The 27785-nt window shown below is 36.2% G+C and overlaps 3 protein-coding genes across 6 annotated transcripts in view; 2 read left to right on the top strand and 1 right to left on the bottom strand.

Annotated features, from left to right (window-relative positions):
* LOC121322994 (integrin alpha-V-like) overlaps nt 1–2040 on the top strand; it is a 32406-nt gene extending 30366 nt beyond the window's left edge. The window contains exon 31 of the mRNA XM_041263693.1: nt 1069–2040. Coding sequence (XP_041119627.1) covers nt 1069–1167 — 99 coding nt within the window. The 3' untranslated portion in view covers nt 1168–2040. The remainder of the gene's footprint in view (nt 1–1068) is intronic.
* A 3142-nt stretch (nt 2041–5182) lies between these two features.
* On the top strand, nt 5183–13715 carry LOC121322993 (interferon-inducible double-stranded RNA-dependent protein kinase activator A homolog A-like). The gene is made up of 8 exons (XM_041263691.1): nt 5183–5619; nt 6425–6594; nt 8811–8892; nt 9854–9932; nt 12008–12125; nt 12285–12379; nt 12637–12793; nt 13168–13715. Exons 1-8 carry the CDS (start codon nt 5561–5563, stop codon nt 13323–13325), a joined length of 918 nt encoding a protein of 305 aa, XP_041119625.1. The 5' UTR covers nt 5183–5560; the 3' UTR covers nt 13326–13715.
* A 2451-nt stretch (nt 13716–16166) lies between these two features.
* LOC121323080 (oxysterol-binding protein-related protein 6-like) overlaps nt 16167–27785 on the bottom strand; it is a 45268-nt gene continuing 33649 nt past the window's right edge. For 3 of the 4 annotated variants that reach the window (XM_041263819.1, XM_041263820.1, XM_041263821.1), the window contains 8 exons: nt 27615–27752; nt 26343–26406; nt 25634–25712; nt 24749–24893; nt 24227–24371; nt 22661–22787; nt 22114–22236; nt 16167–21696 (listed from right to left, as the gene is read on the bottom strand). In XM_041263819.1, coding sequence (XP_041119753.1) covers nt 21588–21696; nt 22114–22236; nt 22661–22787; nt 24227–24371; nt 24749–24893; nt 25634–25712; nt 26343–26406; nt 27615–27752 — 930 coding nt within the window. In that variant the 3' untranslated portion in view covers nt 16167–21587. Of the gene's footprint in view, nt 21697–22113; nt 22237–22660; nt 22788–24226; nt 24372–24748; nt 24894–25633; nt 25713–26342; nt 26407–27614; nt 27753–27785 lie in introns of those variants that run through there. The other variant, XM_041263822.1, reaches the window with a different exon arrangement.

Here is a 27785-nt window from a genome sequence, read left to right as displayed (position 1 = left end):
CTGCTGTTCTACCAGCAGTGGTATCGAGGGGGAACATGGCTGGCTTGCAGGCCACAAAAAAAAAAAAAAAAACAAGTAATCCCAATCCACAGTCCCATGCATGAAAGTGTGCTCTCCAGTCAGCAGGGTGGTGGTGAGTGCCGGTGTTGTGAGGTGAGGGTAGTGCTCAGTAGGTTGGGCTGGCTCTGTGGCTGCAGCCCCTGACTGTAATACACAAATACTCCTCTGTAATACACAAAACAGACACAAAACAAACAAGCAAAGCTCCAGCCATATGTTACGTTTCAGCGCAATGAGCCCTTACTCACGTGGCTGCATCCCCTTTGTACTACCCAACTCCTCCCTGCAATCAACCCGGTGTAACCAATCACTGCCTGGCCCTCAGCTGATCGCATGGGAATCGTTTTGAGTACGTGCTTTCTCCAAGATGGTCGACTTCCTGTTTCCGTCCACCGTCGAGTCAACCCGTCTATGGGGAAGTGTACTACCAACTTTAGCGCTCTTTGTGGTCGGGAGGGAGATTTACAGCATCAATTCTTTCTCTCTTTATCAGAAACCCTTAGGACAAGCGCTTCAGTGAGCTAGGATGATTAGCTGAGGCAAGGCAGAAACATGTTTTCTTTAGCAAAGCAACCTCTGTGGTGAAAAGACGGTGGCTATCCTGAGGGATTGAAGGTTTTGTTTTACAGTTTAGTTCTCCTGTGTCAATAATTGGGTTGTAGCAATAGGGTGACACTGGGCATTTCGAATTGGAGAGTAAATGATGGTAACATTTACAACACATATCCAGCTGTACTACATAGGTGGTTGTACTGCAGGTATGTTTTTCCTAACTATCACAGCTTAAAAAAGGTGCTGGTAGATTTGTTGTTTTTAATCCTATCAGTATACAGGCTTTCTTGTCATTTTGCTGCCCTTCCAGTGTTTCCTCAGCCAGAGAGCAACCAGTCATTACATTTAGTCATTCTAAGATCTGTGAAATGCTTATTGAATTTCTTTAACATTTTTTTTTTTGTTATTTTAAATCGGCCCCCCCCCCCCCCATACCCCCCCCCCCCCCCACAATAGGTTGGCTTCTTCAAACGTGTGCGCCCCCCACAGGAAGACGGCACAGAAAAAGAACAACTGCAGCCTCAGGAGAATGGAGATGGAGGTGCAGAGGCTTAATAGACTGTTTCCACTCCAGTAACTTGTTGAGATAGTTACAAATGCCAAGCCCCGTCTTTAAGACTTCCTCACTCCAAGGCAATGACCACTTCAATTACTGCACTATTAATAATGTGTACAAGAGCAATATAAAAGTTCTTAAACAGAGAGATCTATCGTAGTGTGCTGTGTGGAGCCAGTCACACGCCAATAGTCTTCCATAACTAGATCCTTTTTTAAACAAAAAAAAACGACATTGCATGTATGAGTGGCTATCCAAATTAGATGTACAAACACTCCATACTCAACACACTGAGAACAAATATGAGGTTTTTTTTGTTTGTTTTTTTAAATAACAAAATGTATTATCACTATTTTACAGTGTTAGGGGAGAAGCTGAAATTGAACATGGTTTTATTATAGTGGGAACAAAGTCATCACCAACAGAAAACCTGGAAAGTCTAAGTTACTTGGCTGCATTATATATACTCCGGATAGATAGTATAGTGTATCTGGGATCAGGGCCTCTGTGCATGCTCACAATACTGATTACGTTTTCTACTTACTTCTGCTAATGTGTTATTATGCAACTCAATGCACTGATTTTATTTTGTAAAATGTGTTCTTGTTTAGCAGGAAGACCATGTTATATGCATTAGACTAGCAAAAAAAAAAAAGTCACATAACCTACTGTTTACAAATGAAATGTTTACTGCACTGCAAATTCATAATGTCCTCACCTGCATGAGTGTAAAAGTAGAAGAAGAGCACTTTTGTAGAATGAAATGACCAACTTATTGGTGCTTTGCCAAAATTACCTTCGATGGTACTCATTTGGATAATTTATTGGTGATGTCACCATAGCAACTTGTTTGTATTTGATTGAAAATCCTATAATCTTACAGGTAAGCCATATAAATGGAATAAAACATTCACATGTAGTTTATAAATATGTTATAGAACAGTAATCATGTTTTTTTTAAATTTTAAATAAAAATGCACATTGTTTATTTACTCGTAAATTAGCCGGCTTGCTATCTATACAGTAAGCTTGCACCAACTGCAGCGGACAAAGCTTTAGTTAGCAGTCACCGTTCCAAGCAGGTTATCAGTCACATTTTACTACTACTAAAAATATTAGTAATACTAATAATAATATGAACTTACGCTTGTCAAGTGACCCCAGATATTGCTTATGCCTCCATGATACGAGTCGTTTGCATTCAAATTTTTTTTTGGTCATCTGGGCATTTAACCAAAAAATCTCAAACAGGGATTTTGAGACGTTTCTTTCAGTATAGCTTATGCCTGCAATATACAAATGAAAAGATCCAATTTTGCACGTGAGTGACATTTAATGTGTGACTTCTAGCATTCACACATTGTCAAACAGTTTCTGTTAGCAGGAACAAAAACAAAAACAAAGCAGTGCTTGAACCAGTCTGACGAACCTTTGAAGGTTTAAAACAATCTTCAAATCCCTGGCCAGCGAACGAACGTTGAGACACAGCCTCTGTATATGTGTGTGTGTGTAATATATATATATATATATATATATATATATATATATATATATATATATATATATATATATATATATATATAGACACACACACATTATGTATGTATATGTATGTATGACTATCACATACATTTCAGTATTTCTTTTATGGAAATTTGGAGTACAATTCCCAGGGAAAGCCATGTTTCAATTTTAATCGACCCTACAGCTACTGGTACATGTTCCATACAGTAGCCAGGAATATATAATTTACAAAAAAAGAAAATCTGGTTTCTGTTGCATTTTGTTAATTAATAAATGTAAATCATTGTCTATTTGTTTTCACTGCTTTTTATAGTCTGCCCACTGCATGTACTAAAGGAAAAAAGATACACCTTGTATGTACTCAGATGAAATTGATGAAAATATCTAGATGTTTTTTTTTTTTTTTTAAACTTTATTAACACAGGTATTGGTGTAAATGATTCTTACCAGCTTTGAGGAGCATAGCTAGTAGTACTCAATCGTTGTGGGCTTATTTCAAAATGCAATAACTGTTTTGTTTTAAATAACAAAAAAAATTCACATGGATTGGGTTTGAGTTTTTACAATGTTAATAAAGTTTTTTATACGGTATAATAAAGGTAAGGGGTTAACAAAGTGCAATAAAATGTCATGTTTTGAATGGAATTAAATCAGTTGGATTTTAAACACTAATTTAAACTAATGTAGAAATATTTCTTCTTGCAAAAAAAAATGTAAGAAATACATTTAAATAAAATGATGTCATTAAATATGAACAAAGCAGTTTCACTTTACTTGGAGTTAGTGACTTGCATTTCTGATTACAAACCTTATGCCATGAAAACAAATCCATTCATTGTTTTCCCTAGGTTTTGTTACAGGCTAATAAGATTTCTTTTTTGTTATTACAATTCTTGGGATGTAAGTAAAACTCTAGAATGTTTCGTCACCCACATTGGGTGAATAGAGTAAAATCTGAAATTAATCATTTTACTTCAAAGAAACTGAGATCATAGACTCAATGTTTTGATACCTCTTCATAAATACCTCTTCTTTTTTTTTTGCTTTGCAGGCTTGGGTATTTTTTTTTATAAATGGTCTTAATTTAATCAATTACTTTTTGGAATTACAGTTTCATTTAAATACTGTATCTGTATTAACATTCTGTAATTATAATGGGGGGGAAAAAAAAAATTCAAAACTAGAACGTCTGTGTGATGATAAAGATCTGCTTGACCTCATGTTAATTAAATACAATAATGACAATGCTATTTAGAACATTCTTAACAGGTCCTGGCAAATACACCACCTTGTTTTTTGGTCACTTTAAAATACAGATTGGTCCATCTGTGACATACTAAAGTCTTAAATACCATTTTGATGAAGTTTTTTTATTAATGATATCTTCAAAATATTCCAACTTGCCTTTTTTGCTTTTTGTTTTATTAATAAAGCTGTTTGGCCTGGTTAAGAGTCTGTCTTCTGTGAAGCAGTGCATTTCATTATATATATATATATATATATATATATATATATATATATATATATATACACACACACACACACACACACACACATTGCTTTAGATAATGGCAGATGCTGTGGTATTGTAATAAAGGGGTATTGTTCTTACTTATGTTGTGTGTTTGTTTTATTTATCATTAAAAAAAAAAAAAAGAAAATTCTCTTGTTTAAAAATTACCTTGAATTTTACCTCAAAGAACATTTGTTTTGATGAGGTCCCCAGTTATGAATCGATAAAAGATGTGAAGTGCAGGGTGAGGCATACAGTCAGGTTTGCAAGGTTGAATCCTGGTCTTGCTGATTTTTTAAATTATAGCAGAAAATTCTTCATGTACCCTGGCTATGGAGGGAGAGCTGCAAGATTCATATTTTTATTAAAGAAAAAACACCTTTTATTACAAATATTGAATATACAGTGAAATACCTTTGACAGTAAATAATGAGTTTACTATAAATGTGGGATTGGAACATTGATGATGATATTATTATTATTAAGTTGTGAATCTAAATGCATTAAAATCAATAAAACACCATATTCCTCCCCCTCCCTAGGCAATACAGCTATGGCCCACCTGGTATAGTATAATTGGTGTATTATAATTGAGACTCTCTCTCTCTCTCTCTCTCTCTCTCTCTCTCTCTCTCTCTCTCTCTCTCTCTCTATATATATATATATATATATCTGCCTCGACAAGATCGAACCGAATATTATGTAATTTGCTGTTGTAGTTTACTATATTGTACAGGACCGCTGTTTATTAGTTCAGAATTTGTTTGACTGTTACTACAGTCTTTACGAGTTGCTGCAGAACGAAGGCTCACATAGCGAAGCTCTTAATAGACGTCATCAGTATATGCTACACCCAGATCACATGACACGGGTGATGAATGTAGGTACTAAAAATGTATTTCATAACAATAATCTAACCCTAAACCTAAGGTTCGTGCGGTACTGGACGTAACTTTAAATACACCCAACAATGACTTAACCCTAAACCGAAGGTTCGTGGGGGTATTATGGTCACGTGGTAGGGGTGTTGAGAGTGAATGAAGCACTATTTAAATTACGATTTGCGCAGGCAGCGTTACGCTGTGGGAGCCTTAGTTCTGCAGCCACATACTCTTATTCTTTACTACCATCCACGCTGCAAACCATTCGAAAATGCACCATGGTGGTTGTCCCCACTCCCTGTTCATCCCATGCCCCTACTCTGTTAACCCGGAAAGAGTCTTGTTAACCCGGACATAATCCTTCAGCAACGCCTGGGAAGAGAGAGGTTGTCGGCGGCCCACCCAACAACAAACCCAAGTCAAGCCAGAGAGCCTTTTCAGCGCGGCTTCAATCCTTCAAAACAACCTACAGATATGTCCCAAGAGAGGTTTCCAGCCGCGTCCAAAAGGAGCTCTGCAAAAAACAATCTCAGGTGAGTTTCATATAGGGTGTCGGCATGGTCCAAGTATAGTTTTCTCTGAATAAAGGACGCGTCGATGTCCATTTAGCATCTGTCGTCACTCGAGTGGTCCAAAGCCAAGTGATGTTCGTGATAAAATAACATTTTTAAAAAGTCAGTAGGATACATATTTTATAATGCAATGTTGTGAACAATGTTGATTGTTTATTTTTCTGATCTGAAAACATGTACAGTAATGCGTTGATTGAATAGAGGAGTGTTTGTGACAATGGAGATAAGTCTAAAAATGTAATGCTAGGTTTATACCGTTATATGTAAATAATTTTCTTACGTTTTCTTACCGTTATATGTAAATAATTTTCAGGAAAATCTCTCGAGACATTGACCTTTTTTTTTCAGTCCAGTGCGGTACTGGCTTATGTCTCTGGTATCAAGCTCTTAATCAGGGATTCATTCTCTCTCTCTCTCTCTCTCTCTCTCTCTTATATATATATATATATATATATATATATATATATATATATATATATATATATATATGAGAAATGGTTACGAATTCTTGCAGCCAGGATTGTCACGTGGTTGTTGTTTGTGTATTTGTTAATTGGAGCCAAGTGTCTATTGCATTCTATTAAGAATATCTTTAAACGTGAAATAACCAAATTGGTAAACCTTAAAAATTCCTTATAGACCTTTGAGAAAACACTAAAAAATAAATGCTCAGTGAATATGTGTATTAGCGGTACCTCCATTTTGGATAAACCATGTGCCCAGAAGTAAATCTGATTTGGTGCCTCTGCTTTGTTTTCTTTTTCAGCTTAGAGCAAATGATCGCAGCCAGTCCAGGAAAGACTCCAATCCAAATGCTTCATGAGTATGGTACAAAGATTGGTAAACCCCCCATCTATTACATGGAAAAAGCTGAGGGCAATGCTCATCTACCCAGTTTCATTTTCAATGTAGAAATTGGAGCTGTCACCAGTACAGGTTGGTGTTATGTTACTAATGGTGCTCTATAAATACATATTATATACAAATGGTATATTTTTCTAATATATCTCAAGATGCATGTTATATGAGTTAAAAAATAATAATATTGAGAGAAAAAAGGCACATTACAGAGTACTTGGAACTGCAAATGCAAGTCAAAAAGGAAGTTAGGAAGGCCAAGAGAGAGATAGAAATTAACATTGCCAAGGGGGCTAAAACCAATTCCAAAAAGTTTTCCCAATATTAGAACATCAAAAGAATATTCAAGGAGGAAGTAAAATGTTTAAGAGATACAAAATCCTAGCAGAAGAGAGAAAAAAGCAAATATATTAAGATTACTTTTCACAAGTTTTTACAAAGGAGAATACAGACAACATGCCCTACATGTCGACCTGTTCCTAACCAGTTTTAAATAACATAACATAGCATAACAGAGGCAGAAGTCTTAAAGGGACTAGAAGCTCTTAAAATAAACACATCCCCTGAGTCGGATGAGATCCTTCCAGTAGTGTTCAAAGAAATGAAAGAAGTTATTTACAAACCGCTAACCAAGATCATGCAAGTATCTCTTGAGACAAGGGTTGTACCGACAGACTGGAGAATTACAAACGTAATACCGATCCACAAAAAGGGAGACAAAACCGAACCAGGTAACTACAGACCAATAAGACTGACTTCTATTATATGTAAACTTATGGAAACTATAACAAGATCCAAAATTGAAAATTACCCATAATGTAACAGTATCCTGGGAGACAGTCAGCATATTTTTAGGAAAGGGAGATTGTGTCCAGCTAACCTGCTTGATTTTTTTGAGGATGCAACATCGACAGTGGATAATTGCAAAGCATATGACGTGGTTTATTTAGATTTCCAGAAAGCTTTTGACAAAGTCCTGCCTAAAATATTACTTCTCAAACTGATTGCAGTAGGGATTCAAGGAAATGCATCTACATGGATTAGGGAGTGGTTAACATGTAGAAAACAGAAAGTACTGATTAGAGGAGAAACCTCAAAATGGAGCGAGGTAATCAGTGGAGTACCACAGGGATCAGTATTAGATCCTTTGCTCTTCCTAATCTACATTAATGACTTTGATTCTGGTATAGTAAGCAAACTTGTTACATTTTCAGACAACGCAAAAATAGGAGGAGTGGCAAACACCTGTGCAGCAGCAAAGGTCATTCAAAATGATCTACGCGGCATTAAGAACTGGGCAGACACATGGCAAATTACATTTGAGAGAAAAGTGTATGGTACTACACAAGGCAATAAAAATGTTCACTACAAATACCATATTGGAGATACTGAAATTGAAGGAATCTATGAAAAATATTTAGGAGTTTGTTGACTCAGAAATGTCATCTTCTAGACAATGTGGGGAAGCTAAAAAATAACCAACAAAATGCTCGGCTATATAGTGAAAGTGTTGAATTTAAATCAAGGGAAGTAAAATTAAAACTTTACAAGGTATTAGTAACACCTCAGCTAGAATACTGCGTTCAGTTTTGGTCACCTCTCTACAAACAGGATATTGGTGCTCTAGAAAGAGTGCAAAGAAGAGCAACCAGAATTATTGTGGGTTTAAAAGGCATGTCATATGCAGACAGGCTAAAATAATTGAATCTATTCAGTCTTGAACAAAGACCACGCAGCGATTTGATTCAAGCATTCCAAATTCTAAAAGGTATTGACAATGTCAACCAAAGGGACTTTTTCGACCTGAAAAAAGAAACAAGGATCGGGGGTCACAAATGGAGGTTAGATAAAGGGGCATTCAGAACAGAAAATAGGTGGCACTTTTTTACACAGAGAATTGTGGGAGCCTGGAACTAACTCATCAGTAATGTTGTTGAAGCTGACATCCTGGGATCCTTCAAGAAGCTGCTTGTTGAGATTCTGGGATCAATAAACACATATATATATATATATATATATACACACACACACACACATACTTAAAAACATATTAGTATTGTGAAATTCTATATTAAATGGTAAAAAAGTGTGAGGCTTTGGTTTATTTTAATAACAATATTTGTTTTGGTATGTATATGGAAGACATCAGACAGAACAAAATCATAATCATTTGAATGATGTCTATTTCTGTAGTGACTGTTAAATTGCCTGTATTTCAAGACAAGTTTTATACTGTACCTGAGGGGTTGTGTGTTTTTTTTTTTGTTTTTTTTCTTCTTCTACCCCCAATGAAGGTCAAGGTCTGAGTAAAAAGGCTGCAAAACATAAAGCTGCTGAAGCTGCTTTAAATATTCTAAAAGGAGAGCCAGGTATGAGGTGAGTTATTCACATGATCATACACTACAGTTAACCAGTGTTATTGATTCACCCTGCAGCACCAGGTGCTAAGAGTCTCATACCTCAGTGGGACACCAGTAACAAAGCAAGGTGAAAGGAGAGGCACTCTGCTGCCTTGGTTTCAAATGAGATGTTAATCGATAGTTTCTGTTCATTTTGTTTTCATGCTGTTCTTTACAGAAGATCCTCTGTTCTGTTATACTAAGACACTTGTAAATTTACATACAATTATTTTGACTTGACATTGAATGCAAATGTGTTATATTTGTAGTAGTATTTATTCAAAAATATTCACCTCATAACAGAACGGATACTTTGATGTAAACAAAGCAAACTTTCACTCAGAGCTGTGTCTGTGTAGCTATGGCTGTGCAGTAGCCTCGAACCGGCGCAGCTGCGTTTTTAAACAGGCGTAGGCTCCCCGGGTACGCCCCAGCCAATCTGGACCCCCGGATCAGCACAGCTTCAGGCAAGCCTTCCTGTTTACCAGGGTACTCCTTGTCACAGAGCAGCATTAGCTTCCTGAGGAATTCGAAGAGAAGCTTTTACAATTTCAGCATTTTATTAGTCTCTGTTCTAATCAGACCCCTGTATTTTTTTTTTTTTTTTTTTACTTGCCAAGCAATACAATAGTTTACAAAAAGGGAGAAAAACAAGTGCAAGTAATCACGCAAACTGCCTCCGTACGTCATTTTCTAAGATGAAAAAATGTATCTTATTTTTTCCTCACATTGAGGGTTTGGTTCTTTTGTTTTTTCGATTCCTGTTGAAGTTTAGCACAGCAGGTTGGACAGTGTTCTTTTGTAGTACCATTTTGGATCATTTAACAGATTAATAAATGTACAACAATCTGTTCTAGATTTGCAGAGTTTGTGGTGGAATTTGTTGCACATAAATATATATATATATATGTATGTATTTTACTTGTATTTATTCACAGCCTTCCCTTCCCAATGACCGAGGTGCCTGATTCTCCAAAACCATCACAAAATCAGTCCAACCCTATTGGCACACTACAGGTTCGTGCACAGATATGCCGTGCTTTTGCTTTTCAATATTTTACACACCTCCTGGGTCTGAAATCAGTTTTGGAATAAAACCAAAACAAAATTCACGTTCAGTTATTCTTGGTAGCGTTCATTAAGAGACACAGTAATTTCGTTGTGTCTGTCGCTCTATCCTTTATCAGTGATTCATGCTGCAGCAGTACTGACGCTCTAATTGAATGGTAATTGTGGGAACAGAAAAGCAAGCAAAACGGCATCGGCTTTGGATAACACTGATTTGGATACACGGGATGCAGGATCTCTCTCATAACATTCTGTGTTGTATGTATCACTTGAACTCTGCAATATATGCATTTGTTGCCAGTACTAAAGATAAATGTAAGAGCCCTCACAATAGTATTGCATCAAAACCAGTAGTGCAGCGTTGTTCACCATGTAACAATAGAATGAGGCATTCATCCTTCCCATCACTACAACCGTTTAAAAACAGCCCCAAACCATTACTACGCATCCACCTTTCACTGACAATAGTCGTGTGGCCTGATCTGTCAATTTTGGTCTGCCTGTCCTATTTACAATATTGGCACGGCCTGTTGTCTTCCATTTCCTAAGGACATTACCCACAGTTGACTTGGGAAGGCCCAATGTGACGGAAATGACGCAAACAGTCGTACCACCTCCACCTGGCACCCAATAACCATTCGGTGTCGAAGGTCAGTCAGCTGTTTACCCCGTGGCATGTTGATTACCTCTAAGATTCTGTACCTGCTGCTGCTCACTTTTACAAAGACCAAACATTTGGATATTTTTGCAAAGCAGCAAGTTGGGAGGGCTCATATCACATTTGGCAGTGCTGTGACAATACTTGTGGTACTCCAGTGTATGTGCAGCCATCCTAAAGCAGGTTCTACTTTATGTTCAAGTGCTTTTTGAATAGTGTTTCAGTTACGGAGAACTGGATAATGGCTTATGTACTGTATTGACCTGGTTTCAATTGTAACAGATTGGTAGGTGGTACAGTAACTGATCAATATATCAACCAATGAGAGCACAGAAGCGTCAGCTCATCTTCCCCATCATCTGACCGGTAGCAGAGCAGAGGAAATATGGAGACACTGAATGTTGAAGTGGCAAAATACCCAGAATGACATGATCCTGAAAATGAAAAATATAAGTATAGGAATCAAAAGACAGTGGGAATCTCTTCAGAAACACACACATTCAGTTTCTGTTCTGCAAGGTTAATAAAAGTAATACAAAATATTCTGCAGTGTAAGTGTTTATCACATTACTTCCTGCCACAATTACCAAATACAGCAACGATTTACATACAAACCCACGATCCCTACACACTACCATTATTATAAAAATGCTTTTTTAAGGCAGTTTAAATAACCAACTAATTTTTTTTTTTTTTTAATATTTAACATTATTTTTAGACCTCTATCTGAGGGCAACATGCCTCGCTTCACGACATTGTATTGCCAGCTGATATATTAAAATAGGTTTTTAATTTGTCTATCGGGTCAATTTTTTTATGCTCCCTGTATGCTGAAATCTGTAGTCTTGCCGCGTCTTCTGCCTGATATTCGCGTCACGTTCAGTGTGAACACAAAAAAATCCACTTGCCGTCCGCGCCACGCCTACTGTGAATGACTCTTTAAATAGCATCAAACATAATGGAGTATGGGAAAAACTTTTGATTTGTGTGTTTCAAGTTGCTAAAAAAAATTGATTTGAAGAGGTTATAAAGTCCTTTTTTAAATTTGATTAAGGTAAAAAAAAATGGGGTAGCTTCCAACAAACTAAAAGTAGAGTACTAACTGGGGAAGTAGAAATGATCAGTTTAAACTGGAGGACTACTGAAGGAGGACTGGTACTCAACTTAGTACAGAACTAAGGACTACATTCAAGTTCTTTGTTGCCCAGATGTGTCCTGTTTTTGTATTATTATTTTTGTTTGTATTTCCTATGAAAGGTAAAGTTGATCTACCCTTAAAGAGATGTTATGTTTTAGTATTGGTATAACCCTCATTGTGCCTCTGTAGCATGCTTTTATTACAACATGTAACTATTCACTCTTGCAGGAACTGGCGGTCCAAAAGGGTTGGAGACTCCCGGAGTACTCTGTGGCTTTGGAGTCTGGGCCCGCTCACAAGAGAGAATATTCAGTGACCTGCAGAATAGAAGCATTTCTTGAAACAGGTACTTTAACGATCTAATTGCAAGAGGTTCCTAGGCGAAGAAGGTTTTTCATAATTAAAGTTTAGTTTTTATACAAGCTTCTTCAGTTGTTGATTACCTGATGAACAGGAATTGCTGAAAATGTATGCTTGTCCAGTAAATGCTTTTGTTTGTTTGCAGGGTGTGGGAGCTCCAAAAAAATAGCCAAAAGGTCTGCAGCTGAACAGATGATAGCAAAACTTCAAAATCTGCCAGATAGTTCAGATACCCCCGGAGTAAGTAAACTGACATTCAGGTTTGTTTCTTCTGGAATGCAGTGCAGTAGAGTGGCCCAAAACAGCCTTATGGTCTTGGCTTAGGTGTAAGGTGTAATGCATATTCATTGATAATACTGTCTGAAAGTAAATATTTTTGTGCAAGATAAATAATATAAATATGGTTTAATGATTTACATAAAGGCTGTCAGTTCCTGTAAAGCTACATTCTAGCTCCACTAGTCAATTGAAAGCTGATTTTTTTATTTTTGTTTAAGATATCTGGATTCAGGTGGGAATCTTTGAAAAATTCTTCGGCAGAGAAGATCACAATGCTAAAGAGAAACCCGCTGAGTATTCCCAACACGGATTATGTGCAGATGTTATCAGATTTGTCTCAGGAGCAAGGGTTTGAGGTCACTTTCCTGGATATAGGTGAGTTCATTTTTCTGTGTTTCACTTCTCAATCAGTCGGTGGTTTTCTTGCTGTGTTTGTATCTAATCATGTCGTGCCTAGTTGGTCAAAATGTGTTAGCAGTTCACTGTTCTCTGAGAAAGTGTTGTCCACAACAAATAACTTCAACTGTTTGATTATGACAATTTTAAAATTAAATTGTTCTTGCTCTGTAGAAATGTTACATTGTCATTGTGTGTTATTTCTGTGTCGAATATTCATAGTGTGCTGTATTACAGTTATCTTTTGAAGAACAGCATGGCAATAATCTCCTGCTAGAATCTTGACATTGCTTACATGGCTGGATATTGAGGCTAGCATATTTACTTATGAATGCTGCTGTTTGCTCTTCCAGATGAGCTGACTGTGAATGGGCAGTACCAGTGTCTGGCTGAGATCGCCGCTTCCCCAGTCACTGTGTGTCACGGCACAGGGATCTCGTGTGGTAATGCTCACAATGACGCAGCTCACAGTGCACTGCAGTATGTGAAGATCATGGCAACATCAAAATAAGTGCTTAGACTGATGAACAATATGGAGAGAACATAATCATGTTGAAAAATTTAAGCTAAGCAAAAGTTTTATCATTAAATAATATAATCAGGGATAATATAAAATTACAAACACGTTGTTTACAATTTACAAACATTCAAAGAAACTCCCATGAATATACATTGGAAAGTGATGTGGCATATAAATTAAGTTTTTTTTAAATAGATTTGGTAATTGAGGTGAAACAATATTTGTTTGCCTTGAATTTTTTTTTTTTTATCATAGTAACCCTTCAGTTTAAGTAGCGGGGTTCCGATATTGCGTTTTACAGCCCGACATGTTGCTACAACTGTTTAAGTTACGTACCTATAATTTGTCTTTTCATTGTTAACATCCTGACAACTTTTAACTTGGTAAACACGCTTTGTGGTCAACAATGTTGGACCAGGTTGTAATGGTTTTTCTGTATTACCAAGAAACCAGTAAAAAAGAGAATTTTTTTCTTCGGAAAAAGCAGAGAAAACCTTTCAATGGCAGAAACGAAGCTGAAAAAAAGGGGGCGTATCTGAGCAATACACATAACCACTACACTACAGTGATGAAACGGACACAAACAAAGAACATAGCTGCTTCCGCATCCAGTGCTCCAAGAATATCACAGACATTTGCAGAGCTTTTTGAGATGTTATAGTAGGGGGGACTGCGTGTGTGAAAATAAATTGGACCATAAATGGACGGCAAAGGGTTAAAGTTTGTTTTAAAGCTTTTTTCAAAATGTCCGCTCAGGTGCACTGGGGTTTGAGATCTATCCTCTAAATCACTTCAGGAAGAGTGATTTTATATATAAAAATTGCTCTGGCTTTTCTGTCCCGTACCACATCATGGATCGTTATTGCTCTTACATGTTTGGCAATGTGGGCTTTGAAAGTCTTTAAAGTTATAAGTGTAAAAAAGTTGTGAGGATGTTAACAATGAATGTGTAAATGATTTTGAATTGCTTTTAAGTTAACCTGACTTTGAGATACCTCTTGTAGAAAACTCGGCATGGTCTGCCTAAACCCAGCTGACATTTTTTATTACTTTTAAAAACAAAATGTCGTGACATTTGTAAAACAACATTCAGCAGATAACTTGTACTTGACAAGAAAGATTTGTAAAACCTAATATTTAAAAATATATATATATATATACAGTACTGTGCAAAAGTTTTAGGCAGGTGTGAAAAAATGCTGTAAAGTAAGAATGCTTTCAAAAATAGACATGTTAATAATTATATTTATCAATTAACTAAATGCAAAGTGAGTGAACAGAAGAAAAATCTACATCAAATCCATATTTGGTGTGACCACCCTTTGCCTTCAAAACAGCATCAATTCTTCTAGGTACACTTGCACAAAGTCAGGGATTTTGTAGGCACATAGTCAGGTGTATGATTAAACAATTATACCAAACAGGTGCTAATGATCATCAATTCAATATGTAGGTTGAAACACAATCATTAACTGAAACAGAAACAGCTGTGTAGGAGGAATAAAACTGGGTGAGGAACAGCCAAACTCAGCTAACAAGGTGAGGTTGCTGAAGACAGTTTACTGTCAAAAGTCATACACCATGGCAAGACTGAGCACAGCAACAAGACACAAGGTAGTTATACTGCATCAGCAAGGTCTCTCCCAGGCAGAAATTTCAAGGCAGACAGGGGTTTCCAGATGTGCTGTCCAAGCTCTTTTGAAGAAGCACAAAGAAATGGGCAACGTTGAGGACCGTAGACGCAGTGGTCGGCCAAGGAAACTTACTGCAGCAGATGAAAGACACATCATGCTTACTTCCCTTCGCAATCGGAAGATGTCCAGCAGTGCCATCAGCTCAGAATTGGCAGAAAACAGTGGGACCCTGGTACACCCATCTACTGTCCGGAGAAGTCTGGTCAGAAGTGGCCTTCATGGAAGACTTGTGGCCAAAAAGCCATACCTCCGACGTGGAAACAAGGCCAAGCGACTCAACTATGCACGAAAACACAGGAACTGGGGTGCAGAAAAATGGCAGCAGGTGCTCTGGACTGATGAGTCAAAATTTGAAATATTTGGCTGTAGCAGAAGGCAGTTTGTTCGCCGAAGGGCTGGAGAGCGGTACACGAATGAGTGTCTGCAGGCAACAGTGAAGCATGGTGGAGGTTCCTTGCAAGTTTGGGGCTGCATTTCTGCAAATGGAGTTGGGGATTTGGTCAGAATTAATGGTCTCAATGCTGAGAAGTACAGGCAGATACTTATCCATCATGCAATACCATCAGGGAGGCATCTGATTGGCCCCAAATTTATTCTGCAGCATGACAACGACCCCAAACATACAGCGAAAGTCATTAAGAACTATCTTCAGCGTAAAGAAGAACAAGGAGTCCTGGAAGTGATGGTATGGCCCCCACAGAGCCCTGATCTCAACATCATCAAGTCTGTCTGGGATTACATGAAGAGAGAGAAGCAACTGAGGCTGCCTAAATCCACAGAAGAACTGTGGTTAGTTCTCCAAGATGTTTGGGCCAACCTACCTGCCAAGTTCCTTCAAAAACTGTGTGCAAGTGTACCTAGAAGAATTGATGCTGTTTTGAAGGCAAAGGGTGGTCACACCAAATATTGATTTGATGTAGATTTTTCTTCTGTTCACTCACTTTGCATTTTGTTAATTGATAAATATAAACTATTAACATGTCTATTTTTGAAAGCATTCTTACTTTATAGCATTTTTTCACACCTGCCTAAAACTTTGGCATATATATATATATGCTATAAGATATATATATATATATAATATTATATATATATATATATATATATATATATATATATATATATATATATATATATATATATATATATATATATATGAATGAGGTGGTGTTCCATTTTTTTTGCATGGATTAGTAGATTTGGAAAATGTTCTTATTGCAAAAGTATTTAAATCTGAAATATGTACATATATTATAACAAAAGTAATTATTACACATTCATAAGCTGCATTGTAACAATAAGAGTTGATGCAAGGGTACACTGTACAACTGGGTGTCTGCACTGCATTCAAAACATACAAGAACGAAGTCGGCAGTCTTGGCTAGGGATTCCAAAAGGAGCGTCGCATTGACTCTGGTGCTTGCCTCAGTTAGAGAGGCAAAATTGCCATGGATTGTTTCTCCTCATTGTGCTAGAGAACCCTGCTGGCCAGGCTCCCAAAAGTGGACACCTGCAGGGCTGGCCTTTGTCCTCCAGAGGTCGGTAGCTCATTGACACCCGCTCTCATTCATGGGTGTAAAAGAGGAAGCTGGTTTGGGCGTGGGATCGGAGGACGCCCGCTGAACCTTAAGGTCTCCTGAGCTGTGGGGAATTTCTGCGGTGGGGGAAAACATTGCTGAATATTCTAAATTGGAGAGCAAATTGGGGTGTAAAGTAATTGGGCACACTAAGTTTAATAAAAAAAAAAAATAGTAACTGGTGCTTCATAACAAAAAACAACTGGTGCGTAGGGTTAAATACGATCAAAATAAATTAAAGGAAACCCTGCAACTCGCATTCTGCTTATTGCCTTCATCAGGGTACAAAGCAGACAAAGGACTGACAAACTTGTATCCATTTCAATAACAAGCAAATTAGCCATCAGTCTGGTAATTTTGGCCAGTGTCTGTATTGTCCGGTTGCCTCGTTCCACCTGACGAGGCTCCCATTTAAAGCAGTGCCGCCATAGGACAGTGGTGAGAAAATTCAAGATGTAGAGTTAATCATATCATGATGCCTAATGCAAGATCATCCTAAGTCAGGTTTTGATGACTTCTGTATATAAAAAAAAAAGGACAAGGAGATACCCACCATAATGTGATAAAGTTTGACAATTTTACATTTCTGGTCTCTTTGGGCAATTTTGATTTTCCAATGATTTAAGCAATAGAGGAATGGGCAGAAGCTGCTATAATCCAGTTTCTAGTAGAACAGGATAAAAGCCTTACTTAGGAAGTTTTTTACTTTAGGCTGAATGTACTGTATGTTGCTGTGTCTGGCATTGTCTGCTTGATGTCTTCTCTTAATAGCATGCAGTGAACACAACACCAAATTAGGAAAATAAGTTAACAAAACAAATGTTTGGTTAAACCTGTGTTACCGCATTCCTGTTTTCAGACATCTTTCTTTTTAGCTGGTGTGTTTATAAACAGTGTTTGGAATTATTTTTAATAATTCTTCAAGGTGGACTTTCCAGGTCCTTTTAAATGTGAAGGCAATGTTCAGTGATGTTCAGCTGTGAGGACTGCAGTAGGACTGCTGCAACATTTTCATAAAACAATGTTTGACAATAGCTTTTTTTCACTGTGGCATACTTTTATTTTATTTTATGCTGTGGAACGTTTTTAAATAAAAAGGTTGCGTAAAATGACGGCTAAATTGAATGTCTCCAGTGTGTTAATTATGAGTCGTGCCGATTCGTTGTGATAGAGGTAAAACGTTGCTCACTTTAGTTCAGTTATTAGGATATGTAGCTGCTGTATAAATTGGGCTTTTTGGGACACACTGGGAATTGTAAAAGCACATATACCAGTATTTACATTTATCATAAAATCAAAAGGAAATAGGAATGTCCTGGACTGCATGGCTTAATGCTGTTCTTTCTTTGCATTAGTACTAGTTTATACAGTATTGCATGCAGATATAATAATTGTCTTGTTTATTACATATTCAGACCCAATACATTTATTTTCATTTGCTAATGATAATAAAAGAAATGGGCTATTACACTTTCATATTTAGGATTGTAGTCAACAATGTTGCACATTATGCATTTTCTTCCTTTGCTAGATGTCCATTTTAATGTATACTACACAAGGTCAAAGTAATTATAAAATCTGCAATACTGTACATGAGTGGATCCAAAACTATTATATCCTCTGTAGAATGACCACAAAGCTAAACAAACAAGTCCATGAATGTAATGATATTGTATTTGTAGCTCCTGTGTGTCAGGCTAACATGCACAGACAAAAAAAAAACAAAGTCCAGATTCTGTTATATATTTTTATTAAAACAAGCACTAGCTAGCAGCAGTGTACAGTGTTCATGGGAAGATATGTATATGTAGTAAATATACAATTGCACTTCAGAGATATCCATCAGAAAATGGACTTAAATATTTATATTAAGGCTGTCTAACACAGCCCCGTGGGACACTGTCTAACATTTAAATTAAAAAAAAAAAAAAAAAAAAAAAACCTGACCTTTTCATAAGGCATTTGCAACATTCATTGGCAGGCTTGTCATGTGCACATGCAATTATAATTTACACTGCAACAGAGGAATAATGTTTCGGAAACAAAAAATAAATTCTCTCAGCTACTGTAACAGAACTCTGGTTTGCCTGTAGTTGAGCTCTGCATTTAAACATATTTGCAGTCGTATTGCAAAAAACTTTAAGCAAAAGTACATAACTAGTGTAAATAACAGATACTGTAATGGACTTCACAGGCCATTTGGTAGGTTTAATTGCACGGAGTGATTCTACTTGAACGTATACGTTTTGGTCACCAAAAAAAAAATTGGATAGTTTGTATAATTTTTTTTTTTTTTTTTTTTTAATTTAATTGATTTATTTTGTTAATGTAAGATGTAATGGAAAGATCTGGTATACAAAACATTTGGAGAACTAGCTAAAAAGCACTGGTTTTGTGACACAAACATGGCATGCTGTAATGAATATGTATCATACATTACATTTTTTTGTGAGCCAGATTCTTCATTATGGTTACTATATCATGTCCCACATCCTAAACTTTTGTCAGCTAGAGAAAACGGAGCACAAATAAATCAGTATCTTGAGGAATACTTTAAAAAAAAAAAAATAAACTGATTGTGATTTTACTTATACTGTTTTGTTCCAAACATGTTTTTATTATTACAATCGAATGAATAAGCTTGCACCTTGAGTGTTAGGCTCATATACCAAACTGTATGAGAATGGACACAGCTGCAGAAAGAACTGCATTTTCACAAATGCTGGTTCCTCTGACAAATCATCCATAACTATTAAACATTCAATATCAATACTAACAGAAAGATTTCCAGCTGAACTGTTTGTCATTGATCTTATAAATCATGAAATTAAACCACAGTGTATTTTCAAAAAAATACATAAGAAAAATGCGGCCTGCTAACAGGAATATAGTCCCACAGTCAATTACAATAGGTTTTTAATAAGCTGTAATTGGGAAAAGGAGATTGTTACTCAGTTGGATTGTTATTTTTTCTAGTACTCAGCACAACATCATTGTACAGTATTTATTTCTGGGTTGAACCACACTAAAGGTGCTTACACTGGTGCTTTGCCATGGAGAATTCTCTAAAGTGTTAAACTGGTACCAGTAAGTAACCCATCCAGTTTTGCATTTATCGATTTAAGGCACATCAAGTGGAATTGTTACAAAGAAACTTACAATATGACATGGTAGATAAATAAATATTATGGTACTATATTTTAGACTTTGATGTAAAAATGTACATTGGAAGTTTTGCAAAATAAATATAAGAATGATAAGGTTGTTCCAGATAATAAAAAGGATACCTGTCACCTCATATGGTGCTTGAACAGTATAGTGTTTAAGACAAAAAAGTAGAATACATACAGATGAAGTGTAACAAATTTCCCCTTGGGGTCCTTGAATTGCAGCAAACAACCACTTTTGAAATGACAATTAAACCAATTGCATATTCAGTGTTCTATGTGAAGTAGGTTTGAAAGAACTTATGTAGAAAGATCATGTAAGCTTGATTTATACCAACCAGATAATTTACCACAGCAACCATTCACTTAATGAAAGAATGCCCAATATGCATGTTACGGCTGAAATTAAATACAATCATTAAAAAGCTGTTTCTTGAAATACCCTACTCTTTAAAAAGGTATGGAAGAATTTTTTTATTTTTTTTTCCACTGTCATAAATGTATGTTTCCCCACAGCCATATTCTCGCTAGGGCTGAGAGACTTTAAGCATTCACTAGAAATTGAAATGCAGCTGAAAGTAAAAGAACAAAAGGCTCAAAGGCCAAATCAAAGAAAGCTCTCTGGAGCCCATAATTCTCTTGCGCCTACTTGTATTCTGAACTTGTGAGATGTTGGAAGGTAAGCAGAGCTGGTCATGGTCTATAGCTGAATGAGAGATTTTAATTGAGTAGTGTTGCTGGCTCAGTAAGAGGCACATTTGCAATCAGTACAGATGACTTTGCAATTTAGCTGCAAAAGCTGAACCAGAGCAGAACCGCCATAGACGCAATGTTTTAAAAATATATCATTATTATGTTCTGAACTAAAGAAACTGTTAGGAGCTTGGTAGGTAACAGGCTTCGTTCTTGACTATTGATGACATGTTCAAATCCAACATAGAGATTACCTGGTCTTTGCTGATATGAAGCAAGCAAGCACTGACAAACAGCTATCCTGTATGAGTATCTGAAAATAAAACGTGTTTGTCACTGATTTATTACAACTAATATATACTATGGTTATTCTTGAATTTAATTTGAAAAATGACAAGCAGCCTTGGGGAGAATTTGGCTATACCACATAACTTGCTGAATATAAACTACTATATTCACTTGGTATTACTAATGGCCCATGGTCATTAGTAATCTCAACATTACTCAACAAATGTGTTTGTTTTTACTGCTACTTTTTGTTTAAAATAAAATTAAATAAAGATGTTGGATTATATATATATTTTTTCCATAAATATAAATATATTTTAGTCCTACTGATGCTGCTTTTCAGAAGAATCATTGCACGTTAATTCATTCAATTTAGGTTGACGGATGCCACCCCCGAAACATGCTATGCATACTTTTAAAATACAAGTAACTCTGATATTAAGAGTTCTACATCCTACTAAATCATAGCGCTTTACTAAAGCTTAAATCATATTCGTTTAACATGTCTGCAAAATGCACTCATTGTGTTTTAAGGCAAAGACTGTAACTTCTAGTCCCATCCTCATCCAGACAACTTTCTACATGTCAGTTCAGGGAAAGCTGTGACAACAGCAATAGCTGTTTGGTGAACATTGCCCCTGATGCAAGGGAATAGTGATGTTGTTCTGTTAAGATCTTTCTTGAAGCAGAATGTTAGGGTTTTAAAGAATATCCTTATTCCCACAACCAAAAGAAAAAAAAAATATACTGAAAATATGAAACAGCAATATTTGTGCATAGATAAAAGCTTATTTGTTAGAAATTATGAAGTGTTGAACACTAACCACCCAAATGTTACCAAAGCTGAGGGTTTTCTAATTTACTGAAACCAGGGACTTTCCGTAGTTCCCAGTAGGTGTTGTTGGTCACCCACTTTTCTCTCTGATTGGCATCAATCACTTTCCTGCAAGTAAAACATTGACATGTAATCAGGGATACAATCAACTGTAATAGGTACCGCTGTTATTATATACAGAGTCAATTTTAGGCATGATTTCCAATCATCACATGATCAAGGACTTTTTGAATTTGTAATGTTTTCTTTAATATTGTACTTGAGACTGTACCCCTAAAAAGTAAGTAGTCTTGATCAGCTATGTCACATGCGTGATGTTGCTTTTCAGTGTGAACTAACAGACCGCATTTTGATTGCTGAGTTTCAATAAGACTTACTTGCCCTCTGTACAAGCAGGCAGTCAGCCATGAAGTGCTCATTTTAAACTTCAACCATAGATACAGTATGATATGCTTCTCGACCTCTCAATTGGAAGTTGTTTATGAAAATGTGCACCATGTGTAAGGTATGTGCCCTTTCACCTACTTGAAAAAACGCGGTTGATACTTGATATTGTTTTCCTCTATGTATCTTCTCCTTGATCTCTGCAGATCCTCTATCCTTTGCTTTTCATTGATTGCAGCTTCTACATTCCCTTCTTCTAGAAATCTGGACAGAATGTGATTATCATCAAGATGATCAGAGACACACAACAATGTGCAAAATTATTCAAAGTAATTGTTTCCTAAATTATATCTATATAAAACAGATTTAACTAAACATGATTGAAATAATTAGGTGTTTAAAATAATGCTTATTTAAAAACAGAATATGGTCATTCATGAAACTAACCAGTAGGGGGCGGTGTACATGTATGTGATGTTGGTAATATCTGAAAACAGGTGGAACAACTGACTAATAAGAGCAAGGCATCATTACATCTAGAAGCATTTCTTTAAAAAAAAATTAAAAAACTGCCGCTGACAAATACTGAAATACAAAATATAAATTAAAATGTGTATTGGGTCACCAAACCTGTATAAAAAAAAAAGATGAACAGTTTCTGAAACAGAAAAAAAAGCATGCTTCTTGCCTTTGATCCGGTCTAAAACGAGCGTCCGTTGGAGGAATAAGATCTTTAATCGTCGGGCACAGCTCATTAAGTTCTATAGCAAATCTGGTGAAGCCGTAATACATCTCGTAATCCGTTGGCATGGAGCCTAAGAAACAACATGAAACCCAAAGCTTTTAAAACCAAAGTGTAATGTGTGTGTGTGTGTGTGTGTGTGTGTCATATATATATATAGAGAGAGAGAGAGAGAGAGAGAGAGAGAGAGAGAGAGAGAGAGAGAGAGAGACGACACACTGCTATGAAAAAGTTTTAGACAACTTTGCACATTTTTTGGGGGGGGGGGGGGGTGGGGGGTTATACTACCATAGAATCAACCCGTGCCATCTACAGAACGTCATGTCATGTACACATTTTAAATAAAAAAAAAAGGGGGGGGGGGGGGGGGGGGGGGGGGTTGGGTGCTTCTCGCGCCCCACTGAAAACCAATAGGTACATGTGATGGATTAGCTACTACAACACTTCATATTAGCTGCTCATGTATACGTTATTTTTGCGTTGTGATCACAAGTTTCTGATGATTCTGATCAATGTGAATTCAAGATTGCCGAATGACAAGCTTGGTTTCTTCTCACATAAACTAAGCTGTATTAATAACAGTCAAAGCTGTTATAATAGTGGAAAACACTAGTGGAGGCTTTGAGTAAATTGTTGATGCTTATAACACATATATATAGTTATATATAAAACTCCTGAATATATGATGCACATTATCAGAATACATAAAAGCATACCATTTTATTTCTGGTTTTATAACTTTAATGAAATGTTTTCTCAATTCAGTAAACAATACTTAAAATACTTTAGAGTAATGTACTGAAAATCTTTGTGTTGTGAATAATAAAGAGAAAAGCAACAGTAACCTGGAATGTTATTGTTGCTTCCAGCTGTTTAATATATTGTGTTAAGTTAAAGTAAGTGCACCAGATACTAGAATTTCTTTAAAATATATAGTTCAGAAAAGTTGGCTATGCACCATTTTCAATATGACATTGTATGTGTAGGGTAGTCTTTTTCATCAAGATTTTACCATAAGGCCAGTGTTCTAAGCTTGTAGCCTGCACTCCACATGACACATCATTAGCGGTATTAATACTGAAAGCACATAGAATCCGCACACACAGGAGTTTCTTTTCATTCTCAGTTTTGCCCACAGGGACTATACAAAGGTTTTGTATCCAATAACATCACTGCATTCGACATCATGCTGGTCTGACACCTTCATAAATATTGTACAGCAAATATGAGGATATTGCCCGATATGGTGATGTGTGTACTAGCTCAGTTTTGTACATTATAAAACTGATAACGAGTTTGAAGGGAAGTGGATTTATATTCCCCAAATTTCCCAGAACAATTGGACTGTTTATACTGTTCATTTTACAAAGAATATATCAAACTGCATGACAACCTACAGGTACTTAAAACATGAAAATAAATAAATAAAATACTGTGCCCAAAATCATGTACCTTATTATTAGATGTCAATATTTCTATTTAGAGATTCAGTAAACGCTGATGAACTCTTACCTGGCCTCCATATACATTTCGCAGAAGGTGCAACGCCACAGTACAGCCCTTCATGCCACTTCCCAAACAGCTGATGCACCACCTTCCCTTCCTGGTCCATCACAAAACCTTGGACTTCATTCACACTTGAACTCCAGTAGTTTCCCTAAACATTTCATTGGCACAATGAGGACTGCAGCTTACAATGACTAGATAACACCCCTCATCAGTATGCATGTCAGTAAAAAGATCTACAAAACCTAATTATCTTTTCACAACCCTACCATTAAGGCGTACAAAAATTAAAATAAAAGCAGATTCCAATAACATTATTATTGAAACACAACCTGGAATTATATATATATATCTCACTGCTGAAATCCCTAGGCGCTATTATAAAAGCTAAACTGTCCGTTGCGATTTGACCTCACTGTTATGGTTCACCTTTGTTTTAATTTAAAGTAGTATTAATTATATACAGCAAATGCCTTAATTGTATCTTTCATAGTAGGCTTTCCAACATGTTTCTTATGCATTTCTTACCTTAACGAATGTGAGTTTACAAATACACAGGCTGCTTTTCGTATTTCTTATTGTTATTTCTCCATAATGTTCTATCCACCTTCTACCACTGAGGATGTTGTGTATGCAGGTAGTGACTTTGTTCCATTCATAGTGATCGCCGTACCTGCACGATAGTATTGAAGTAAAAAAACAGCCATTTTTCACTACAGCTGATGCTTTCGGTGATTATCTAGATTTTAGAAACTACAACCTTTTATAAAATAAAGAAATGCATGCAGTAAGACAGCCCAAGATTTAACAACATAAACATCAAAAAATCATTATGTATGTATGTAAGATCTTATTAGCCTGACTACAGTGACATCCGTATTTATTTTGGGATCTTACTTAGAGCTCTTCACTGAAATAGCCTTTGTCTTTAGTAATTTTCCGCTGCCACATGAGGGCACCAGCATCTCTTGCTTAACCCCACCAAAATAAAGGCTGCTGATCAGGAGAAACAACTGTTAAACCCTACATACGTAAGAGTACATGGACCTAGGACACGCCAAGCTGCCAAATGAAAAGGGTGGCATATTATCAACTTGTTCTTTAACAGATTCTTTAAAACTATTCTTCTACACAATGTATAGAATCAAACAGCTCAGTTTATTCTCCTCAAGTTGAAAGAAGTTAGTAATTTATTAAGGTGCTATTTTCAGGAAGGACATGTAAGCGGTCAAATTTGTATTGAGTACGGCAAAGAGTTATAGATAGAAAAGATCATCATGTATAAAAGGTCTGTTTTATCTTTAACATTTAGTCACTATATTCTACTGCAGTGCTTCTAAGGTATTTATTATAAAGCTTTGTCAAGAAGCAACACTTTTCTTGGTAATAATGCAAAAAAAAAGAATAACTTACTTTGGAAGTGCGACATTCACGATTCCTATGGGGAGTATTTCCATGGATTTCCCCCAGAATTTATTTTTCCATCTGATATCTAAAAGAAGCAATGTGGTTAAGATTTGTCAGTAAAGTCTGAATCCCAGAGACTCTGAATTCCATGCAGTAATACTGTGGCCTTTACTATACATGCTTTTAATCCCTTTCTATATTAAGTGTCATATTAACTTTTTTTCAGGTGGGATGACTAAAATGGCAAATAAATGTCTTCCATGTATTCCCAGGTATTCCCCTAATAACACACACTACAGTGCTAATATAGTTAAGATTGATTTGTAGTCAATCTAATAAAGTAGGAGCAGTTAACCAGACACAGAAACCCTGTTAAAACACACATACTACTTTACTGAGCAGTAACGTTTCAATGACCCATGGGTTTAATTATTCTGTACCTTTTTACAGACATCTGAAGTGCTCAATAAAATATGTAAAACAGATTAAGTTAGTAACTGCACAGTATGGTATAGTAACCTTTGGCCAGGGTGTCACCAATTAACAGCTGCATAAATCTCTTGAGAAACAAAAGCTATTTGTCACAAATTGTTGGCAAACATTATTTGAGAGGTTAATTTTACAATGCCAAATATACAACGTACATATAGAACCATGGCTCATACCAGCATTCCACTGTGTGCAATTCTGAGAGTTTAGTGACTAAAATTCTTACCTTGCCAGAAAGTAAATTTCTTGGATTCACAGTGACACGCTGATATGGGTGGATGGTGGCTAACCTACGAAATGTACAGCAGGAATGTGCTTAAAGAACTGAAGAATTGTATATTATAATAAGTACAATAAACTAATTAATATCAAACTTGAATGTCCATTCCGTTACACTATATGAGCAAAATACTCTGCAGCAGTGAAAACTAAAACACTGCCGACCCTGATGAGTTAGTCAAACTTCCACTGTATTTCTGCTGCAAAAGACCTAAACAGAATGCTCAAAGTAATCACAGCTGCTGCTTTTCAGACAACTTCATTTTAGGCACTTAGATTATTGTAGCTGACAATGCAAAAGAAAGAATGAACAAACAAACAAGATCTGTCATTACTTCTCCATCTAAAGCTATCTAATGAGCTAGTCTTCGATAACACCATTTAAGATAAGTGAACTAGCTCTTAGCTTCAATCGCCCTGCATGACAGCAACTAACAGTTTTCTTCATGTGAAACACAAGCGGAGCACAGCACTGAGCTGCTGAACTTCCCTGGCTTGGAAATGGAGAAAGGCGAGAACATTATATAAAGTGCAAGTACTTTCAATGTGAAATAAAACATGACGTGATAAAGACTTCAACTTGCAATGCAAGACTGTGGTAGTGCACTTGTAAGGGTGTTTCAAAAGATGCTACTAAGATATAGAATAGAAGTAAACGTACTGTAATATACATAAGGTTATTTAACATTGTTTGAATACAACTCCATAAAATAATTTTAAATAACAAAGGCAGATGAACACAGCACATTTAATTAATATGATAGTGAGGCTCGTTAACAAAAAACTAATAAGTACAGACTTTCCTTGAAATATGAAAATAAATTATTAATGATGTCGCAAAAATCGTTTTTTTAATTTTTTAAATTTTATTACATCTTATCACCATATCACTATTGTTTTTTTTCTGTTATGATTTATTATGGTTCCTTCTACCACAACACTTAACTTTCTATGTACAGGTAATATGACCCCATCTGAGCTTTAACTTGAGCACCATTACATATAATAGAAGAGAAACCAAATAAATGAGTTAAAAGTATCAAAGTGAAAATACAGAATATCGAAACTTTTAAGAATATTGTTATGCCAATTGGTAAGAATTATTATGTTTGCAAGCACTGGCTAGAACCAGTTATCTGTGTTATTTATCAGGGTACTTTATAATAATGCCACATGTCTTTCCTAATGATTACAATTTGTTATACCAGTTAGTACATACCTGCTCTGCAAAAAAGCACAAACCCTTATCTTCCCTTATACATTCATAGGTCTCTCCAAGAACCGGGTTAAAAGGCTTACTGCCTGCTCTGTAGTATGTTGAAGAATATCCGGAAACTGCAAAAGCAGCAACAAGGATCTGAAAAACAAGGACAAACCGAATCTGTAACGT

This window comes from Polyodon spathula, chromosome 11 (genome assembly GCF_017654505.1).
Source record: "Polyodon spathula isolate WHYD16114869_AA chromosome 11, ASM1765450v1, whole genome shotgun sequence".
In the NCBI taxonomy this organism is placed as follows: Eukaryota; Metazoa; Chordata; class Actinopteri; order Acipenseriformes; family Polyodontidae; genus Polyodon; species Polyodon spathula.
This window is presented reverse-complemented; position numbering and strand designations above follow the sequence as displayed.